This window comes from Lissotriton vulgaris, chromosome 3_2 (genome assembly GCF_964263255.1).
Source record: "Lissotriton vulgaris chromosome 3_2, aLisVul1.2, whole genome shotgun sequence".
In the NCBI taxonomy this organism is placed as follows: Eukaryota; Metazoa; Chordata; class Amphibia; order Caudata; family Salamandridae; genus Lissotriton; species Lissotriton vulgaris.
This window is the reverse complement of record NC_141690.1, coordinates 279,096,514-279,116,941: the sequence shown is the minus strand read 5'-3', so window position 1 is coordinate 279,116,941 and position 20,428 is coordinate 279,096,514. Positions and strand designations below refer to the sequence as shown.

Genomic DNA, 20,428 nt, shown 5'->3' with positions numbered 1-20,428 from the left:
ACAGAGGAGGGAGATATGGGAAAAGCAAAATGAGGGAGGTATCCTTACGAGGGCCCTGGTGTTTTTTTTTTAAAGAAATTAAGCACTGGGTGGGTGAGAGGGAGAGAGCAGCAGGCACAAGGGGAAGTAAGTCAATGGCAGTGGCAGTTGTAGTAGTGGACAGGCCCTTAAACAGTACGTCTCGCAAGTGAGAGCACATGCACCGCATGCGCTGACCTAGGCCGGACATAAAAACGACTCGCACTTTACTTCATTCGTATAAAAAAGTGCTTCAGCTCCGAATAAAGTGAGCTAAAACAGCTCAGGGGTTACAACACCTGGAGCTCAACTGCTTGTGCTAGCTATTGGCTGCAGATTCATAAGCAACTAACTAGCTCCACTACTCAGCCTACAAACTATAATAAAACGAGCACTTCGGATACTCATTTATTATACCTAATGTGCAAAAGACTGGTGTTTTGGTATCTGGCAGAAAACACAAGATTTAGCGCCTTGTGGAAAAAATGTGGGTTTGGAATAATTTATTATGAGAGCGGCACCGTCACATAAGATGGAGCTGACCGGTATAGTTACCGTCCACGTGCAGGTAACCTGTGACAACGGCAGCATTTGTTAAGCATAAGTAGGGCGCGGCGCTATATCAAAACAAAAAAATATAATAAACCCGCTAATCCAGGCGCTTTGCTGCCCGGGCCCTGCAGGAGGAGAGATGCTTTCAGCGTCTCCGCAGACATAAACAAACCCTGATTAGAGGCAGCGTGACACGCCGAGGTGTCGGATGAGCACACCCGCCCGGCGCAGGGGGGAGGGGAAGCGATAGTTCTTCCTGCTGCCACCGAGGCCTTCAGTTTGCAGATGTCCACCACGCCTGCTTTCTAGCAGAGGCAAGCACGGAAGCAGGCAGGCGTGCAGAGGCAGTTATACATACATGTTTAAGGTACAGGGAGATAGCTATTTTGTAAAGAGCAAAACCAGGCACCACAATTAGCAATTTTGTTGATGAATGAAAATGCGGCTTCTGAAATATTTTAACGGCATTACCCGATAAACAATACACGTTAGAAGTATACAAAAGTAAACTATTAACCAAATGTAAGGGACGTGACATGGGTACTTTAACAAAAAAACAACAACAAAAACCCCACATAATATGATGTAACAGCATTTACGAGTTGAGTTGGGGGATGGGGCGGAGCGGGTAAAAAAAAAAAAGACGGAGGGAAAGCAGATAAGGGGAGGGGGGAGGAGAAATGCGACACGGCGGGAAGGGGAGGGGGCGGAGCGGGTAAAATAAACAAGACGGAGGGAAGAGAGGGGAGGGGGGAGGAGAAATGCGACACGGCGGGAAGGGGAGGGGGCGGAGCGGGTAAACAAAGACGGACGTGCACGCGCTTTTAAGCTCAATGCGCATGCGCATTGAGCTTAAAAGTCACGGGCACTGCAAGGAATCGCCACGATTCCTTGCAGTGTGGATAAAGAGTGGATAAGTCCCAATACTCTCGCCTTGCTTGATGCGCATGCGCATCGACAGGCGAGACCTAAAAAACCTGATTCCTCAGGGTTTCAGCTGACGGCTTGGTATTGTGTAAAGTGCCAATTCTTCCAGCAATAGTCAGAGTGGCGATGCAGGGGGTCTAGAAGGGGTGAAAAACAACAAAGGGTCATTAACGAGGGAATGGTCTTTTAAAGACCTGTGAAGTATTGGGGGGGGGGGGTGGAGGGCTGTGTGTGTGCAAGGGAAGCTGTTTTAGCCAGGGGGGGGGGGGGGGGTAGGGTGGGGCGGGGAGGGGGGGAGCATGCACTGCCAGCAACCTGCCAGGCCAGTGCACAACACTTGCATCACACTCTCTCTGCCTGCCATTGCGCTCCTTGGTTCCTAAAGGTATGAGAAAACGTGCATTTGTGTTTTAAATGTCCGATCCTGCAGCAGCACACTTCAAAAGCCCATACATGCCAGTAACCCGATTCAATGCCCCATACTCCCGATTTTTTTTTAAATCTCCCTCTTTGCTCTTCTGAAATGTTGGCATGTATGACTTTAGTCCTCAGCATGAGTCAGGTCCACGCTCCCGTGCACCCTTGCTGCCAGGGCGCCCCTCAGGTACCCCTGAGGTTCTTTGCATTTCGCTTAGTCCCCCGGGAGTACCTTGTAGCGCCCCCGGGGTGCCTCAGAGCTCGCGCATGCGTACCTGGTTGACGTTGTCGCTCTGACGTCGTCGGTACGCGCCGCCGGCTGCGGTCTGTAGCCAAGGGAACGGAGCCGCTAACGGCGGAGCTGCGGGGAGAGACCGGGGCGGCGGGGCTCCCCTGGAGGTCACCAGCGGCCCCGGGACTCCCACCCTGGGTAAGGCGGCCCCTGAGCTCCGTGGGGGCTGGGAGCACGGATGGGTCTGAGGGGAGATGTGGAGGTGACCAGGGGCCCTGGCAATCACCACAGACCAGCGTAGGTGACAGGGCAGTGATTACAGCACGAGGGCCCGGCCCAGGGACTGGGTGAGGAGCCGGATCCACGGGGTGCGTGATGAATGGGGCCAGAGGTTGATAATGACCAGGGTCTTGAAATCTGGCCGTGAATGGGACCAGGGACTGGGTAAAGACCAGGGTCCAGAGAGTAGGTGATGAATGGGGCCAGAGGCCAGGAGCCGGGATTGATAACGACCAGAACATGAAATCTGACAGGGAATGAGATCAGAGGCTTGGTAATGACCATAGACCTGCATGCAGAGACTGGGTAAGGACCCGGATCCAGAGAGTAGGTGGGGACCTGGATCCAGAGGGTAGGCGATGAATGGGGCCAGAGATGAGGAGTTGATAACGACCAGGACACTGATATCTGATAATGAATGGGACCAAAGACTAATGGCCATAGACCAGCATCAAGAGACTGGGTAAGGACCAAGGTCCAGAGAGTAGGCCAAGAATGGGGCCAGGGATTGCTAATTAACAGGACCCTGAAATCTGATAATGGGACCCGAGGTAAGAGCCCAGAGACTTGGAAAATGACCATAAACCAGCGTCCAGATACTGGGTAAGGACCAGGGTCCAGAGAGTAGGTGATGAATGGGGTCAGAGGCCACGAGCACGGGATTGATAATGACCAGGAACCTGAAATCTGACAATGAATTAGATCAGAGACTTGGTAATGACCATAGTGTTTGGGCAGAAAGACTTGATGATGGCCTGAAACTTGGACACAGAGACTTGGTAATGAATGGGGCCGGAGGAAAGAACCCAGAAACTTGATAATGACCACAGACAAGCGTCCAGAGACTTAATAATGATCAGAGACCTGGACGCAGAGGCCTCATAATGACCGGAGATCTAATGATGATGATAACCATAATCCAGGACCCAGAGACTGATAATGAATGGGACCATTGACAAGGACCCAGAGACTGGGTAATGACTAGAGACAGCACACAGGATCCAGGTTGTTGATATTGACCACACACAGACACAGTGACTAAAATCCTGAGACCATCACCCAGGAGGAACCTGAGACAGCAACCAGTTTTCAGAGATTTGATAATGATCAGAGAGTTAATAAGGGACCAGAGATCAAGACCCCGCCTTGATAAATGGTCAGAGATCAGGACCCAGAGACCAATGACCAATGTCTGGACACAGAGAAAGGGACAAACGTCCAGAGACTTGATACTGACCAAAGATAGTGACCAGTGTCCGGAGACTTGCAAATGATCAAAGAAAGCGTCCACTTTGCTAGGATTTAATCGAGATCAGAAACAGCCAACAGGATCCAGGGCGGTGGCAATGTCCAAGCACCCAAGACACCGACGAGGATCGAGAGATTTGATGATGGGCGTGAGCCAAATGCCAATGTCCAGAGAGTTGATAGCTAGAGACAGCAAACTGGTTCCTGAGACAGTGATAAGGACCAAGAGACTTGATAATGATGAAACATCAAAGACCAGGATCCAGAGGCTCAAGAATGACTAGAACCATAGGCAGCAACCAAAACCTAAAGACTTATGACCAGGAATTACAGACGACCGCAACCAGGATTGTGAGGCAGTGGCCAGGAATATACAACATATCAAATATAGCTACCCTTATGTACATGCGAAGGTATATTAATCCAGAACTAATCTAGCGCCTGGAATAAAATGACCAGAGATGGCTTCCAGGATACAGTGAGTAGGGTTACGACTCAGTGATCTGTTTTCAGATAAGTACAGAAATTACATAGCTTTAGTAAGGAGATGGCGTCCAAACTGTAATGACTGTCTAATTAGCCCTAACATCTGTAGAAAGTGATTACCCGGCTGGTTCAGTGACTGGGAAGCAGGGATAGATCTTAATGTAATGACCAGAGCCTGTGACAGTAATGAGTCTAGATACTGGAACAGTGATCTAGTGATTGATCTAGAGAGTAATTGAAATGGTCAACAACATTAATGGAAGCCCAGCGAGAGTATCCAAGATCTAGAGAAAGAGTGGACATGAACAGGAATCCAGAGACAGTGGGTAGGATCCAGGTACAATGACTGGAGTCCAAAGATAAGACGCAAGATCCAAAGACAGTGACGAGTTCCCCAGATAGTGACATAGTCCAGAGAGCAGTACTGTCACAGAGACCAGAGGAGCAATACAGAGATTGCTACAAGGATTTTGAAATAGAGACCCGGTTGCCGAGCTAGTATCCAAGAGCTAGAGATAGGGGTGAAATGTAGCAACCAGTGATTATTACCTGGATATAGCTATGGAGACTGGTACATGGTGAATGGAATCAGCAGATGAGCACCAGGGCAAAGTCAGAAAAACCACACCAGTGGAGTGGCAGACGTGAGATCTAGCACTTCAGAATCAATACAGCGAGGGTATCAAAAATATACTCTTAAGTACACAGTGTCCTTGGGTTAGGGGTGGCCTTCATTTGGAATTTTTCTATTTTGTATTGTATAAAAAATTCACGTGTCCTGAGATCGCGACTAGTCTGAATGGATACATCATAAGTGGACTGTGAAATGTTACTGGGCTCTAAAATATGTATCATGGTCAAAACCTGTGAACCGCAGACTACTAAAAATTAACACCCATATTTCGGAATCCTAGTCACTATATTTCAATAACTATCCCAGGTTCTCTCAAACACCTGGGCCTTACTCCCTATCCACGCCTCCAAATTATGGAATTCTTTGCCCTCTGCGCTGCGGTCTGACAAATCTAAATTGAGCTTTAGGAAGGCATTAAAAACCTGGCTCTTCTCTATGCCCTAACTCAGCTCTGTAACTTCTTCTGTGCTGTAGCGCCAAGACGCCTCGGCAAAAGAGCGCTTTAAAAATATTTCAGTCAGTCAGGAGACTAGTTTGGACAAAAATGTCTTCCTGGAGACATCATCTGCTCAAATCATTCTCGTGCCAGTATTTTGTGAGCCGTCTTCTCCTGAGACCTGTTCTCCAGCAGATAAAAAAGTGATGTAAAATACTGGTGAACTACATTCTGGTGTGAAATATCGCACACAAAAAATTGTAGGTGTTTGTTTCACACACCCCTAGAAATAACAAGCCACTTCCAATGCTAGACAAATTGCCAGTGGTCTCCAGGGACAGTGAGCAGGCTTTAGGGAAGGTGATGTTGTTGTTCTTATTAAGCCGCAAACTACCTCAGGCCAAGATTGCATTTGTGACTGGAATTTGTTTGTGTTAAATTTTCCTCTATTCACAGGTACCGTCACATGACTGGTGTTTGATATTCGCACAAGAATCCTGCGACTCCTGCAGAATGACATAGATATCGTTTGGTTTCCGGATTGATTGAGATTTGGCCGTGTGGCTACACCTGCTGCGCTATGGACGGAGACCCCTTCAGAAGGTGGCTGCACAGTAGCGTGTTGAGGAGCCTGGCCTGCCTCTGGAGGGAGCCGAGATACGGACGCTGAACATTGACAGGTAACACCTGCAGAGTGTGAGACTGAAGATTAGTCTAAACACAAACTTGCCCTTGAGTGCTTCATCTATGCCGTCTTTCAAATAAATTATCATGATATAAACAATTTTTATTAAAATTTATTTGTAGGTTTGTCCCTTGTGAAGATCTTTAAAATCCATGCTTAGATTTGGTTATCAAAGGCCAGTGTTCACACTCCTGATCTAATGATATCATTAGTGGTTACGTTACCAGTTGATGATGGTGCTTGGCATTCCTAGGGACTCCTCTAATGTTCTGAGGCTCTTGGTAGTTGATGAAAATCAGAGTACGGTGCAAGTAGAGATAATGTAGACCTTTTTTTGGACCAGCTGCTGAGTGCTCTGCATAGTATGATGATTCAGAAAAGGGGGGTGGTGATGAACAGAGTGTCTGAGTTAAACAGACCACTCTTACCCAGTCCAAAGATCAGGGCTTGATCCATCACCGTTATTTATCTCACTGCCCCATCCCAGCTCAGAACCTGGCTATATGCAAATCAGTCTGTCCCTGGCCCAGTGCATCATGGGAACAGGGCAGACTAAACTACCAAGCCAATTCTTCACCAGAAAGGAGACATGCTACCGGGGACCGGTTTCTGGCATTTCAGCCTTCTTCCGGCTTGCTTGAATCCTGATGGGGCAGTGAGAAAGGGACTCATGTCTGAGTATACCCTGCCACACCTATAGTGGCCAAAAACGATTTAGAAAAGTATGCATAGTATGATGTCAGGATTTATAATGGCAAATAGAAGGGTTGACAAAAGAACATTGTGTCCGTTGCATGTGGATTATTAGGTTTGGCATTTTTGGATGTGGAATGCATTGATAGTATGTGGAAAAAGGGAGATATGATTCCCAGTTTGGATGGCTACAATGGCATTTGGAACCATGGAGTAAAATGCCTTTACAGTTGTTCGCGTGGAATGATCTGTTGATGCAGAAGTTGTCTTTTTTAGAGTGTTGCACCTTGATGGCCATTGAATTGGGAATGTTTGGTTTCTCAGTGTTGTGGGAAGCTGGCTCTCTATATAGTGGACCAAAACAAGGTGCACTGTGTAGAGAGTCCAGGCAACCCTTATTGTTTTACAGAGACAACAATGACGGCACTAAATGCTCTCTCTATTGTGGTAGTGTGGGCGAGCAGTTTAGGCTTATTCGAGGGTAGTTTTAAGCATTTGTTTTACGCAGAGAGACAATAAATGAGACACCCACTCAATAATAATTCTGAGACCAATAGAAAAATAACTTGTATTTTTATATAAATTGTGAGACCAAAAACTTGGTTATAAAGTAAGTACTTTTTAAATCTCTATTTTTATAGGCAAGTAAAGTGGTCACTTAAATGCATCTTTACGCAGCAGTCCTTTCCTATGGGGGGGGGGGGCATATATTGCATACAGTTATTTTCAGTTGGTTTCCGGGGGTCTCCTTCAGGACTTAAGTTCAGAGGGGGAAAAGGTTCAAAGTACCACCAGCAGTTACTTGTTACCTACCCATAGGCATCCTCGTGCAGAGGTGCTGGTCAGGTTGGTAGCTTTGCACTCTATGCTAGTGGAAAGAAGAGAGGCCACCTAAAAACAGGCTACATAGGGGGACTTGGGACAAGCTTGGGATCTCCTAGTGGGGGGCTCTGGTCACAAGGGTCCGGGGAGCAAGAAAGCACAGCTGATTCTTGGGTACCCGGGCTGAGATGCCTGGAGGCAGTGTAGATACGTCGGCTGGGTTTGGTGCATTAAAGGCCCTCATGGTTGTCGGACTTGCAAAAATCAGGACAGCTAGGCCTCTCTGGAAGTAGGTCTCTGCAGAGCTGACTTCCCTCGGTGGCTGCTTGGTCTTGGTGCAGTGGGAGTCCAGATTGGACTCACACGATCTTGGTTTGCTTCAAGGGGCCCTGTGCCCTGGGTATTGGTGCTGTCCAGCTCCAGTTACTCCTGGTGTTCTCTTACTCAGTGGGGGGACAGATCTGAATTTCAGGAGCACAAGTACCTTTTCCTGGGCGGCTGCTGCATTGGGCTGGCCGAGGAGTTGAAACACGGAGAACCAGACTCAGCATCTTCAGTGCCTGCGGCCTGCAGGGAAGTAGCTCCGCTATGCCGAGGGAAATTGCTGGCAATTTTTGAGGGGATGGCAGTCTACCGGTGCTCTTGGCAGATGCTCAGCTGTAAGATGAGTCACTTGGTTACAATTGTCAAGACTGGTGCAGGCAGGTAGGCTTTGGCGACAGAAGTCCACAGCAAGTCTTCAGTTCTCATTTTCTCAAAGCTCTTCTTTGTCCTCTTCTTCTGGACCCTTCTAATCCAAGTTTCCAACATGAGGGGTGCCACCTAAATGCTCAATTTAGGGGTGTTAATGGGAGTTACAGGTAGTAGCCAATGGGCTACTTACCTTTACGGCGACTCACCCCTTGCATGAGCACTTTCTTTAGGAAGTGGGCATAACCCTATCCCAGTGAGCCTAATTCCACCAAAAACCAAGATGGTGAAATTCTAGTTTTCATGTTCACATGAGGAAGCCAACCTTAGGGGTGGAACTAGCTTGATGGGGAACACGCCTCTTGAATAGCTAATTTTCCCGCCTGCCCTGGTGCCAAATGGGACCCGGGCAGGGGCTGGCATTTCCCATGTCTGGGGGGAAGCCTGGTTTGCAAATCAAAGGCAGCTGCGGCCTTTGTTGCTGCCTGCCTTGATATGCTGATTACTTAGCCATCCTGCTTGGAGGAGGTGACAACATCTGCCCTCAGAGTCAGTGGGCTCTCACCTGCGGGGTGTCAGAAACCTGTCTGTGGTAGCAGGCAGGTCCACACCAGTCAGCCAGTACACTAGAGGTTAGTAGGTTTTCAGGGGGCACCTCTAAGGTGCCCTCTGGGTGCATGTATTAATAGATCCATCACTGGAATCAGTGTGCGTTTATTAATATGAGATGTTTGCTACCAAACATTTTTAGTTTCAGTGAAGCCATCATGTAGCTGGAGAACTCGTAATCACCAGGGTCTAGTACATGTACTCAAGATGGCTTCCCGGTTCACTGGCAACGCCCAAGAATCGACATGGATATGACAGGGGCATATATGCTAATGCAGATATATCCTTACATGTAATATAATCAACCCTGACTGAGGGCTGTAAGTCCTGCTGTAGGGGTGACTTACTTACATATCATGCAGTGTCTGCAGGCATGGCACACAGGAGATGTGCCATGTTGTGTCTTCTCTTTTCTCTGCACCATGTCACGCAGCCTGCAATGGCAGTTTGCATGAGTGTGGTGAGGGGTCCCTTAGGGTTGCACAATACATGCTGCAGCCCTTACGGACCATCTTTAGTCTCTCTGCCCTAGGTACCAGGGATACCATTTACTAGGGACTTACCGGGTGCTAAAGATATCGCCGATTGAGGGAGCAGTTTTACAGTTTTAGTAAATATATCTGGCACTGGGGATGCCAAAATTGCATCAAATACCAGGCAAAAAGTAGGGTTGACTATGTAAACAAGCATTTACAATGCAATGGTTTCGCCTTTGGAAAAGTTAGAGCTATTGGCATTTTAAATGACAAAATTTGTATTTATGTGTTGGTTTTGAAAACAGATAAATAAATGGCATTGTCATTTACATTGCCATTAGCTTAATCTCTCGCAAATGTGAGACCTATTGTACCCTACGGACGAGCTCAGCAGACAGCAATTACTACCACACACACACACCCAGAGCCACACACACACACACACACACACACACACCCCCCCCAGAGCCACACACACACACACACACACACACACACCCAGAGCCACACACACACACACACACACCCACCCAGAGCCACACACACCCACCCAGAGCCACACACACCCACCCAGAGCCACACACACACACTCAGGGGGCAGGGAAGCAAGCACAGTGAGGGGGCAGGGAAGCAAGCACAGTGAGGTGGCAGGGAAGCAAGCACAGCGAGGGGGCCCGGAAGCAATCACAGCCAGGTTGCAGGGGAGCAAGCACAGCCAGGGGAAGGGGAACAAGGGGGCGGGAGAGCAAGCACAGCCAGGGGGCGGGGAAGCAAGCACAGCCAGGGGGCGGGAAAGCAAGCACAGCCAGGGGGCGGAAAAGCAAGCACAGCCAGGGGGTAGGGAAGCAAGCATAGCCATGTTTCCAGTGCTTGGCTATTCTGAACAAACCATTGGTATCCGGCCTGCCGCTCAAACGAAAACAACTACCAGAATAGCTTAAATAACTAAATGAAACTTCAGAAGTAGAAACATTATGTCCTGACTACACGAGAGAGGCTGCAATTGTAACTGCGAGGGACAAATACCACCTGAACCACACAGTGCGGATCCCCTACAAAACGACAAAGTTAAATTGCCCCTGTCCAACTACCTTGCCAAGTAGTGATATTTGCTTAAAATGTTGAAAGTGACTTTGCATGTCAGAGTGTATTGCTAAATATCTAAATATAACAAGTCACTGGCATAAATCCAGACAGAGCCGTCTCAGCCTTTCACCCGGACGTGGTCCGTTGATAAAATCCATACTTAATTGGTTTAAATGCAATATCCATGAAAAGGCGTGCTGTGTGGTTTTGTCGGATGGCTTGACACAATTTAGTGATGGGTGAAGACGACGCGATCCCCTTAGGTGTCTCAACGTTACACTTCTCCTGTTAAAAATCGGAACATACGAGTTCTTAATTTCCAACCAGCTTTGGGCGAGTCCACAGTAAGGAGTTTATCTGCTATTATCATTAAACAGTGGAAAGAAACACTTCATAGATGTTACATGAACTGTCAGAAATAAAAATGCCACTTCATGTGGTGTGAGCACACACACACACAGTTCCTGCTTCCTCATGGAAAAATGTTCCCCTTTAGTCGGAGGCAGAAACGAACTGGATGTGATAGTCACAAGATGAGGTCTAACTATAAATGTCTAGAGTTAGAATCCCAGCTACTCCTACCCAACCAAAGTCTGATCTTGGGCAAATTGGTAAACATCCCCCATCTGTACTAAAGTAACGGATGCGCTTTTGGCAGAATGAGCTATCCAGACCAAAGGAATCAGCTCCCTTAAACATTCAATAGTACTGACAGGGGGAGGAGACATAAGGATGTGCCATTGTCTGAAATGCATATCATGGGAGCAGGGGGCCATTCACCGATGCAGCCAATTCACACAGCCATCAGCCTGGCAGCATTCAAGCTTCGTGGAAGGAGGGGGCAGGGGGTATTGTGCAGACCCAGAACGTATTAAGCAGCAGAGACTAAAGCCCTTTGTGTTCCAGATGTGTGTGTATGTAGGTTGTGGCTTATGTTAGTGCACACCACAAATCCCCTATAGCGTACATACTGCGCTGCACTAGAAGCGTTTAACACCAAAATATACAAGTACTGCTTTTCAAGGAACGGGTCTACCGAGTTGAGAGCCGGCACTCTTTGGAGACCAGGCAAGATGGCACGGAAGAAGCAGACAAGAGCAGCCTGCTGGGCATTGCTGTCGAGCCCAAAGCTCCTTGAGGTACTGTATATGTTTGGATAGGCGCAATAAATCTACCAGCACCCCAATCACAAGCTCCAACAACTCTAAATGATGAGAGGATACAGAAAGGAGCAGTTTGGCTTTTTTCACAAGATTTAATTTTCAAGTGGGGACAGCACAGTACATTTCTTGGGCCAAAAATGCCACAACAAAATACTGCAGAGACTAAACAAAATCCCAGACGAATGCACATGTGATGCTTAGAGGGAGGTCTTTTCGAGAGGGGAAGGGGCAGTAACAATCCCAAACTCCCAGCGGTCATGAAAGGCAAAAACCAGGCGAAACCTAAAAAGGGAGGATGTGAAACACAAATTGCCCCATATTGTGCGTCACTGGATCAACATTTTAAGTGGGTCAAAGTAACTTTTATTTTGAAAACGCATTGACCATGATTCTGATGGCATTTCAGAAACCCAGAAACAGAAGGATGCGATGTTTTTATTTACTGTGGGAGCAGAAATAGTCTCCAGTGAAGGTGTTGTGTTGTTTACGTTCGTTAACATAATGTTTTTGTGGCAGGGACTCGAGGTCACTTCAGCGCAGGGCTCCGTCTCCTGCTGCTGGATGTAAATAGAGGTAATTGCATCAGAGTAAGTGTATTTTCTCGTGACGAAGTGAAGAGCAAACTGGCAGGAAGGGGTCTTCTGGTCCCATTAAGCAGCTTGAACAGATTGAGAGCCGCAGGCGTCGGGCTGAAGCCAGGCAGCTTTGGGGTGCTTCCTGCAATAAAGACCGCACTGTGTGATGTGCCAGACAGGTCTCAGGGTACCCCCCGCGCGGCAGGGAGGTGGGGGCCATGCTGATGAGAGCCCCCCACTCCCGCAATATATCCATCTGCGACATTAAATGGTCCCTATTTCGCCGAATTATTGATAAAACTCCATTTATCACTGAAAGTGACAGTTTGAAATGCATTGCTATAAATTCCACTGCATTGTTAGTTTTCTTTAATATTTCTCTCCTGTTGACGTCATGCTCATCATTCTTCTCTGCTCTTACGTCAGTGACGTCTGCCTGTGTTTCGCGCCGCCTCACCAGCTGTGCTGCTAGGGGTTAAACACTGTAGTGTTCCTCGTTAAACTCGGAATGATTGCAATTATGTACAGTTCATTTATTGAAAGGCAACAAGGTGTGATCCACGCTGTGTGGCCTCGTTGCCAGGCTCAGCGGCCCTATACTGCCAAGAACCTTTTTTCCTCAGCGTCATAGCGTGTAAATAGACAACTGTCCATCAAGCGACCACGATTTACCAAAATCTGACTGCAAAGAGTTACAATTATACACGCAGATAATTAAACATACTCACCCCTGCGTGGGTAAATATAAACACGCACACTATAATTTGACGTCAATTCTTGCTTCTGAGCGTGGCTTTTTCTTCGCAAAGCGCCTACAATGGAGTGAGATTTTGAGAGGCACTAGACTGCCCATTAGTGCTTGAAGCATCTGCCAGGCTGCTTGGATTGTCACGCTGTGGTCGTGTGGATTACACCGTGTTTGCCACGGTTGCATCATGTGTTGGGGGCATGTGCAGTCACCAGTGAGTGCACAGCACGCACAGATAGGTTAGGTACATGCGGACAGAGACTTCTGCACGCACAAATACACACACAAACACACAGGCACCTTCAAAGAAATGAGACGAGCAAACACACGCAAAGATACGACACACAAAGACATACAGACACAAAGACATACATACACATAGATAAACGTGCAAGCTCATATACACAACTACACACAGGCACACACATAAGCGGAAGCACACAGGCACACGCAAACGCAAACCGAAGATAGTCACTTAAAATTAAACACAATAACACGAACTGATAATCACACGCACCAAAATGCACACAACCACAAAAGATCGTACAATATAGGCCCCTCCCACACACAACACACAACGACGCACAGACATAAAAATATCACGTGCATACAGCACACAGATAAACGCAGACACACAAACACACCCGCATAAAAAACATGCTCACAGATTGTTACACACCAAGACGCACGGCCACTTAAAAACAAAAACACACATACGACACACTGAAAAATACAGACACAAAGGTAAACACAAAACAATTCACAACTAGCGCATAAGGCCACGCACAAGCCTGGAAGCAAGTATCACAGGATGGCTGTTTGTTCCGTGCACCTTTGTTCTATAAGGTGCTCACAGGACGCATTGGCCATATATACCTGTTTGGGGTTCTTATGAGTATTAATGTTCCTTACTGAAAATTCCAGCCTTGCCCACTTTGAGAACGGACCCACACTTCCGACTCACCTGAAAAACACACAATGGGTTGTTCAGAGGGGCGGCGGAGAGTGTAAATTACACGTGTATTTCCAATTGGCAAGAGGGGTTCATTAGAAGACGCACTTCGAGAACGGACCCACACTTCCGACTCACCTGAAAAACACACAATGGGGTGTTCAGAGGGGCGGCGGAGAGTGTAAATTACACGTGTATTTCCATTTGGCGAGAGGGGTTCATTAGAAGACGCATTTCGTGAACGGACCTACACTTCCGACTCACCTGAAAAACACACATTGGGGTGTTCAGAGGGGCGGCGGAGAGTGTAAATTACACGTGTATTCCCAATTGGCTAGAGGGGTTCATTAGAAGACGCACGTAAACAAAACCTGTGATTTAAAAAAAATAATAATAACATACAATTTTTGAGAAACTAAAGAACGGATTTCCTGGTGCTCGCGTCCACCGGTGGCACACACCCTCCCACTGTCGCTCGCTCCTCTGTCTCTACGTGCAGTCTGTCTGCCTCGGTCCCTTCCCCCTTTTGTCCTGGAGACTGCCACTGGCGAAGACTTTTCAGGATCCGTGCAACCCCCGGCTCTGCCCCCCGCCCTCCTCCTGTGTATGCTGATTCTTGCGAGTGCAGAGGTTCCCTCCCAGCTCGCAGCAACTTCAAACCCACAACCCCGCCCCCTGCCTTCCCCACGCCGATCACTTACTGGGCGAAGTGTCCAACTGTTGAACATGGCAACACGTTTCTTGGCACTTGGAAGGGGAGCTGGGTGTTCTTGGAGAACATAAAACTGAGTTGTGTGAGAGTCAATAAAAGCTACGCTTGTGCACTCAGCCCCCACTCCAGCCCCCCCCCCTTTAAATTCCCTATTGTTTTCCGAGCATTTGGCTGCACGGTGTCCCTCAAGGCAGGAAGTCCGCGAGGTGAAACGGCCGACAGAAATATTCACTGATTAGCCCTGATTTTAGCAAGCATTACATTTTCCCGTTCTTCGGGCACTAATTTTTGCTGGCCATTGTGCCGGCCTGTCGCTCCTGCAGGTCACCCGGCAGGCACTTTCCGGCACAGGGGGAAGTGCCGCCCGGGCTAAGGCAGAGACGCTCGTGGAGGAGCCCTGTGCAGCATCTGAGCGTTGTACCATTGCCCCACTCACCCAGGAGGGGAGCTCCCACAGCCGCTGGCCTCCCAGAAGCTGATGCGCATCTCCGGCTCCGGTTTTAAACGCTCACATGTGCTCACTGATCGCAAAGATAAACTCCTTCCTGGCAACTTCAATTTCGCAGCCCACTCCTGGAGAATACTTTTGGTAACTGACCAAAACAAGGCGACCAAAAAAAAAAAATAGGAACCGCCCACCAACGCAATGACGTTGTCAAAGGGGCAGGATGAGAAAAAATCGCCGAAACGCCCACGAGTCGCCTCGCAGAATGATGGACGCCTCTCTCTTCCAATGGCTAGCCTCCATTCATGGAGCTAGCCAATGGAAGACAGAGGCGGGACAAACATCCATAATGTAACTCAAAAGATTTCGCCCTGCGCGAAAGTCTGCTGCGCAGCTTTCGGCGAGGCGAAACCTAAAAATGGCACTTGCCAACAAGTGTGCAATACCATGTTAGTCTGTGGATAGCGTGTTATTTCATCAACAAATACCGTAATAATATATGTATTGCAGCATTCCTAATAGGGATAATTTATGGGCTTTAGGATTTATTTTTTATGGGCCTGACGTCTAAAGGAAAAGCTATCCTGGGAGGGTAACCCACCAATATGTATGCTGTAAATAGTGAAGAGCCAAGCAGGGTAGAACCTTTTTTCAAGTCTTTGAGGTGTGCTTCTGCGTGTTAATTTCATTTCAGGGTGCAAGTGTTATGTTTAGGGCTCCCGGTTTTATGGTATTTATTTTTGTAACTTTTCCGCCTGTATTTAGCCATATTTATTTTTTGGCCATTTTATCTGTATTTATCCATATTTATTTTGTGTTGTGCGTATACAGGAAGTTGAAAAACTGTACATTTCCATATTTATTTAACTGATAGGCGCGCACTCAAACTTTGATATTTGTCATGTTTTAGCTATTTAAGCTGTCAAATATTACATAACAATACATCCACTGGTAAATACTAGCATTATACCATAAATGTATGATGACATATGTCTTTATTTAAATACATTTCATCCTGTTTTTTAATTTCCAATGCTGTCCATATGCTCAGCTGCTGGCCTATGATTCATCAAAGTCAGCACGGAGAGTCACTTAAAAGGAGCATCATTTTCTGTATTTATCCACTTTTAAAAATAAATGCAGACAGAAAACACATTGTTTTCTGTCTGTATGTAGCTGTAAAAACGGAAAACAGGGAGCCGTAGTTATGTTTAGAATGTCAATGCTTTGCTCTAAGATGGAAGAGCACGAGAGGTTGGATAGGGGTAATAAAATCACTTTCAGGAAGGAATGATTCCACTTTTTTAAAGAGCTAGAGCTGGTACAATGCATTATGGTGTTCTGGCAGTGTGCTCCTTGAGAGACAGCTCATTGCCAAGTGTGAATCGGAATGGTTTGGCGCCAGTTGATATTCATGGGCATTAGCTATCAGTTCCTTTTATTTTTCTAAAGCATTTCCTAATTTGACTTTTCTAAATTGGTCTACCTATATCAAGTAAAACATGTGATCCATGTATAGAGGTCAAATGGCGGTACCGTCTGCACAAGAGGACCAACACAATGCTTGTGAAAGAAACATGAAAACAAACTGTCAGCTGGTGGATAAATAACAATATGTTACGTATTAAAATTATCTCCACATCTAACAATGATTATCTCAACAGTCCTGAGAAGCCGAATAGTTATGTAATGGAGATTTGTAGCGGGCATTGTCAGCGAGAGGATATGCTGGCGCTGAGCAGTTGTGAGTTTAGGCACACCTAGGATCTAGTGAGACTATTGGAATAGCCAGGTAGGTTGTCAGCCTCTTTCAGAATTTAAGAAGTGAGGAGGAGGCTCATATGTGTAGCTGCAGTTAATTCCACGCTTTAGGAGTGATGTAGGAGAAGGCTGAATCACTGGATCTGGTTTTCCGTATGCGTAAGATTTGTGCAAGTGGGAGTTTGGACGAGCAGAGGTGTCTCAAAGTTTGGGAATTCAGACGCAACCTATGACCAGGGCATGAGTGACATTTTCCGGGTGCTGATCAAGAGCCATTTGAATATCTTCCTCACCATCTACAGGGTGTGGAAGCATGAGGTGGTGATGGCATTGACTTGGGCTGTCATGTCGAGTTTGGTGTCAATGATGATCCCAAGGTTCTTGGTGTAGGTACTGGGGGTGGGCGTTGGTCCTAGCTCTGTTGGCCACCAAAGGGAGTACCACAGTGTTGTGCTCTTCTCAAAGATCACAATTTCGGTATTATCGGTGTTCAGCTTTAGGCAGTTGGTTTGAACTTGATCTTTGTAATGGGCAACTCGTTTGAGGGAGAGAATGAATTGCGTGTCGGTGTAGGAGAGGACATTGATATAATGCGAGTGAATGATGCTGTCTAGAGGATCATGTATGCGTTGGAGTGGGCCAGACTGGTTGGGAATCCTTGCGGAACTCCGCAGATCAGGTCACAGGTGTCTGAGGTGTTCTGTGCCAGGTTGACTGACTGAGTCCTTCCAGTCAGGAAAGAGCAGATCCTCCGGATTGCGTGTATTTGGATTCAGATGTCATGTAGTCAGATGTCAGATGTCATGTTGTGGTGGTGGGAGACTGTGTCAAATGCTGCAGAAAGGTCTAATAGGATGAGGGCCGCAGTGTCTCCTGTGTCCAGAGTCATGCGAATGTCATCCGTGGCAACGATGGGGCAGTCTAAAACCAGACTGAGTGATGTTGAGGAGTTGGTGGCCGTTGAGGTGTTGGTGGCCGTTGAAGTATTTGGTGAGGTGTCTGTTGATGACTTTCTCTAAGACTTGTAGCAGGGAGGTTGGTCTGTAGCTGGTGAGCTTTGAAGAGCCAGCAGAGGGTTTCTTAAGCAATGGGAGGTGTGTTTTCAAGCATCTGGTAAGGTTGCAGAAGAGTTGGAGGCATTCAGAATGGGTGTGTGAATGGCGCTGATGTCTTGCAGCCATCTGGAGTTGCAGTAGTGGGGATATGGGTACAACGGGTCTTCATGGTGGCAATGGTTTCTTCCAGAGTGATGACAGTCCATGTGGTTACAGGGCTCGAGAAATCTACTCCTTCTTGCCATGGTGAGTCAGATTTGATCAGGTAGAGCTATTTTTAGGGCTTAGTTACCATGTCTGGTGAGCTGCAAAGAGCAGGTGTTCTGCCCACTCAGAAAGTGAATGAGCAATCAAAATGCCTTTAACCGTTTGTATCTTGTATTATTTGCTTTGTGTTTAAAGAAAAGAGGTCAAATGTCAGGGTATGTCTTCTGATAAATCACTGCTTATTTTTCTTCTGGAGATTGGTGCTTATATTTCTCTGACTTCAAAAGTTTGAGGATTTTGTAAAGTGAACTTTCTAACAGTCCTGCTGGGCACACAATATTTAAATAGGTTGTAAATGAACAGTAAACTTGTTTCAAAATATATTACAGTACTTAGACACACTTTCATAATTCTACGATGAGATGAAAGCAAAATTTTAATATGATGAAAACATATCAGAATATGATGTGCAAATTATAAATATTTGCTGAAACCTGATTTCCATACATTATATCAGTACAACTGCATGGCAGTTGGAAAGTTTGTAGACATTTCATTAGAAAATGTCTGTCTGTAAATGACAGTGCATTACTGCATCATTCTTTAGTGATATATTTATCAAAATGAGTTTTTAAATATGAACTGAGAAACATTCCTGCCCCCCGCCCCCCCCCCACCGTAATGACAATTCCATTTGTGAACTAAGATGCAAGTCAGGGATCGTGTCTACCCTAGTTGTGGACTATATTTTTTATTATACATAGATGCAAAAATATTCAACCTACTAAATCAAACACAAGTGCTTTTATACATATTTTTTTAGGTCATTTGATGAGTGTGGTAGGCTTTTTGGAACTAGCGCCGGGATGCTTTGAGTAGCTGCGCGCTCTACAAAATCAATATAACATAAGATAACATACAGCACACATGCTGAACTCCTATATTTAGAGGTAGTCTCGTATTTGGTAAGGAAGAAAAAAATGACTATGGAATAAAATATTTGCCTAGGATCACAAAATTTGAGATGAGTTTATGGGCCAAGTGTATTACAGTTGGATCGAGTAGATTACTCAGGTCAATAGATCAGAATGTCTGGTAACATTTTTTAGATTTTTCGAGGCCTGGGTTAGCATTTTATTCTTTGGATATGATCTGGATGCGTTTGGTGAGGTCTGTCTGGTCTGGTTGAGGGCCGAAGTTGCTCTAAATGGCTGTGAGTTTGTTGCTTAAGAATTGAGAGATTGTTGCAGAGGTCCTGCAAGGGAGTGATCAAGTTGGAGGCAGCCCATGGTGAGGTGAAATGTTTCACAATGCCAGAGTTTTTTTTGCTTCTGTTGGTGCAGACATCCTTGCTGTTAGCCAGACCGGTGTGTAAAGTGGTCCGGATCATTTGGTGGTAGTGTCTTAGGACAGGTTTGAACATGCTTCCGTCTGCATTCTCCTGGCTCATTCTCCATCTGCGCTCGAGTTGTTTGCATTGGTGTTTCATCAGTCTAAGTTCCTTCATGTACCAACTGGTTTGGGGTCTGGATCTTGTATTGTTGTGTTTTAGGGGGAGCGAGGGAGTCGATGCAAGAGGTGATCCAATTGTTAAAATTCTTGATGGCATTGGGGAGGCTGTTGCTGTGTTCTGGTTAGCAGGTGTTGAGAGCTGGTCTGGTGATGGTGTGTGTGCCTTGAACCAGGACAGGGATTCTAAACTTGGTAAGGGCATGGTCTGTCCACGGAACTGGTGTGGTCTTGTCGACTTGGATGTTGCAGAAGTGGGTGAAAATAGGGTTAAGGAAGTGTCTAGTGATATGTGGGAGTCCCTTTTCTCATTGGGTGAGGCCCAGGATTCCAAGGTCAACTATAAGTGTTCTTGAGCTGGGGTTGGTGTGGTCTTCCAGGTGGAAGTTCAGGTCTCCAAGTAGGATGTAAATGCTAGCATTGAAGGATAGTGGTGCAACAAAGTTTGCAATGGCGTTGGTGAAGTTGGCCCTCTGTCCTAGTGGTCTGTAGATGAGTGTCGCTGAGGGTGAAGTTGGCTGTGACATGGTGCTTGAGTGACAGGTGTTCAATGTTGGAGGAAGACGTGTCCATGTATGTGGTGCAGCTGATGGTGTTCTTGTTTATGAGGGAGATTTCGTTTCTGTGCTTGTGAAGTCTGTCTTGTAGCTGGGGGAATGGCTGTGGCGATGACAGGTGCAGTGTTCAGCAGGTTCCCATGAGAAAATGTAGGTCAGTAGGTAACAGAATTTTGCAGATCTTGAGCTGAGAACTTGGTGATCTTAGTTGCTTAAGAAGAAAGAGGAAGTTGAGGTGAAGCCTCTTGCGGCTGTTAATCACCTGTTTATTCTCTCTCTCCAGGTAGCTGCAGATGCCCTTTCGTCCATCACAGCAGACCTCGGTTGATTATGTCACGGATGCCACATGCACCAGGAGGGATCCTGCCACCTCTTGGTGCACTGATTGCGCAGAGGAAAGTGGTGCCTTGTGATGTGGGCCATAGAAGTGAAAAGGAGGAGGCCACAAACCCAA

General features: G+C 46.7%; 1 protein-coding gene across 1 annotated transcript in view; it reads left to right on the top strand.

The window, feature by feature from the left end:
- Positions 1-2,209: 2,209 nt before the first annotated feature.
- The window catches only part of CCDC142 (coiled-coil domain containing 142), a 138,645-nt gene continuing 120,426 nt past the window's right edge, over positions 2,210-20,428 (top strand). The window contains exons 1-3 of the mRNA XM_086964351.1: positions 2,210-2,344; positions 5,686-5,909; positions 20,258-20,428. Coding sequence (XP_086820477.1) covers positions 20,305-20,428 — 124 coding nt within the window. The 5' untranslated portion in view covers positions 2,210-2,344; positions 5,686-5,909; positions 20,258-20,304. The remainder of the gene's footprint in view (positions 2,345-5,685; positions 5,910-20,257) is intronic.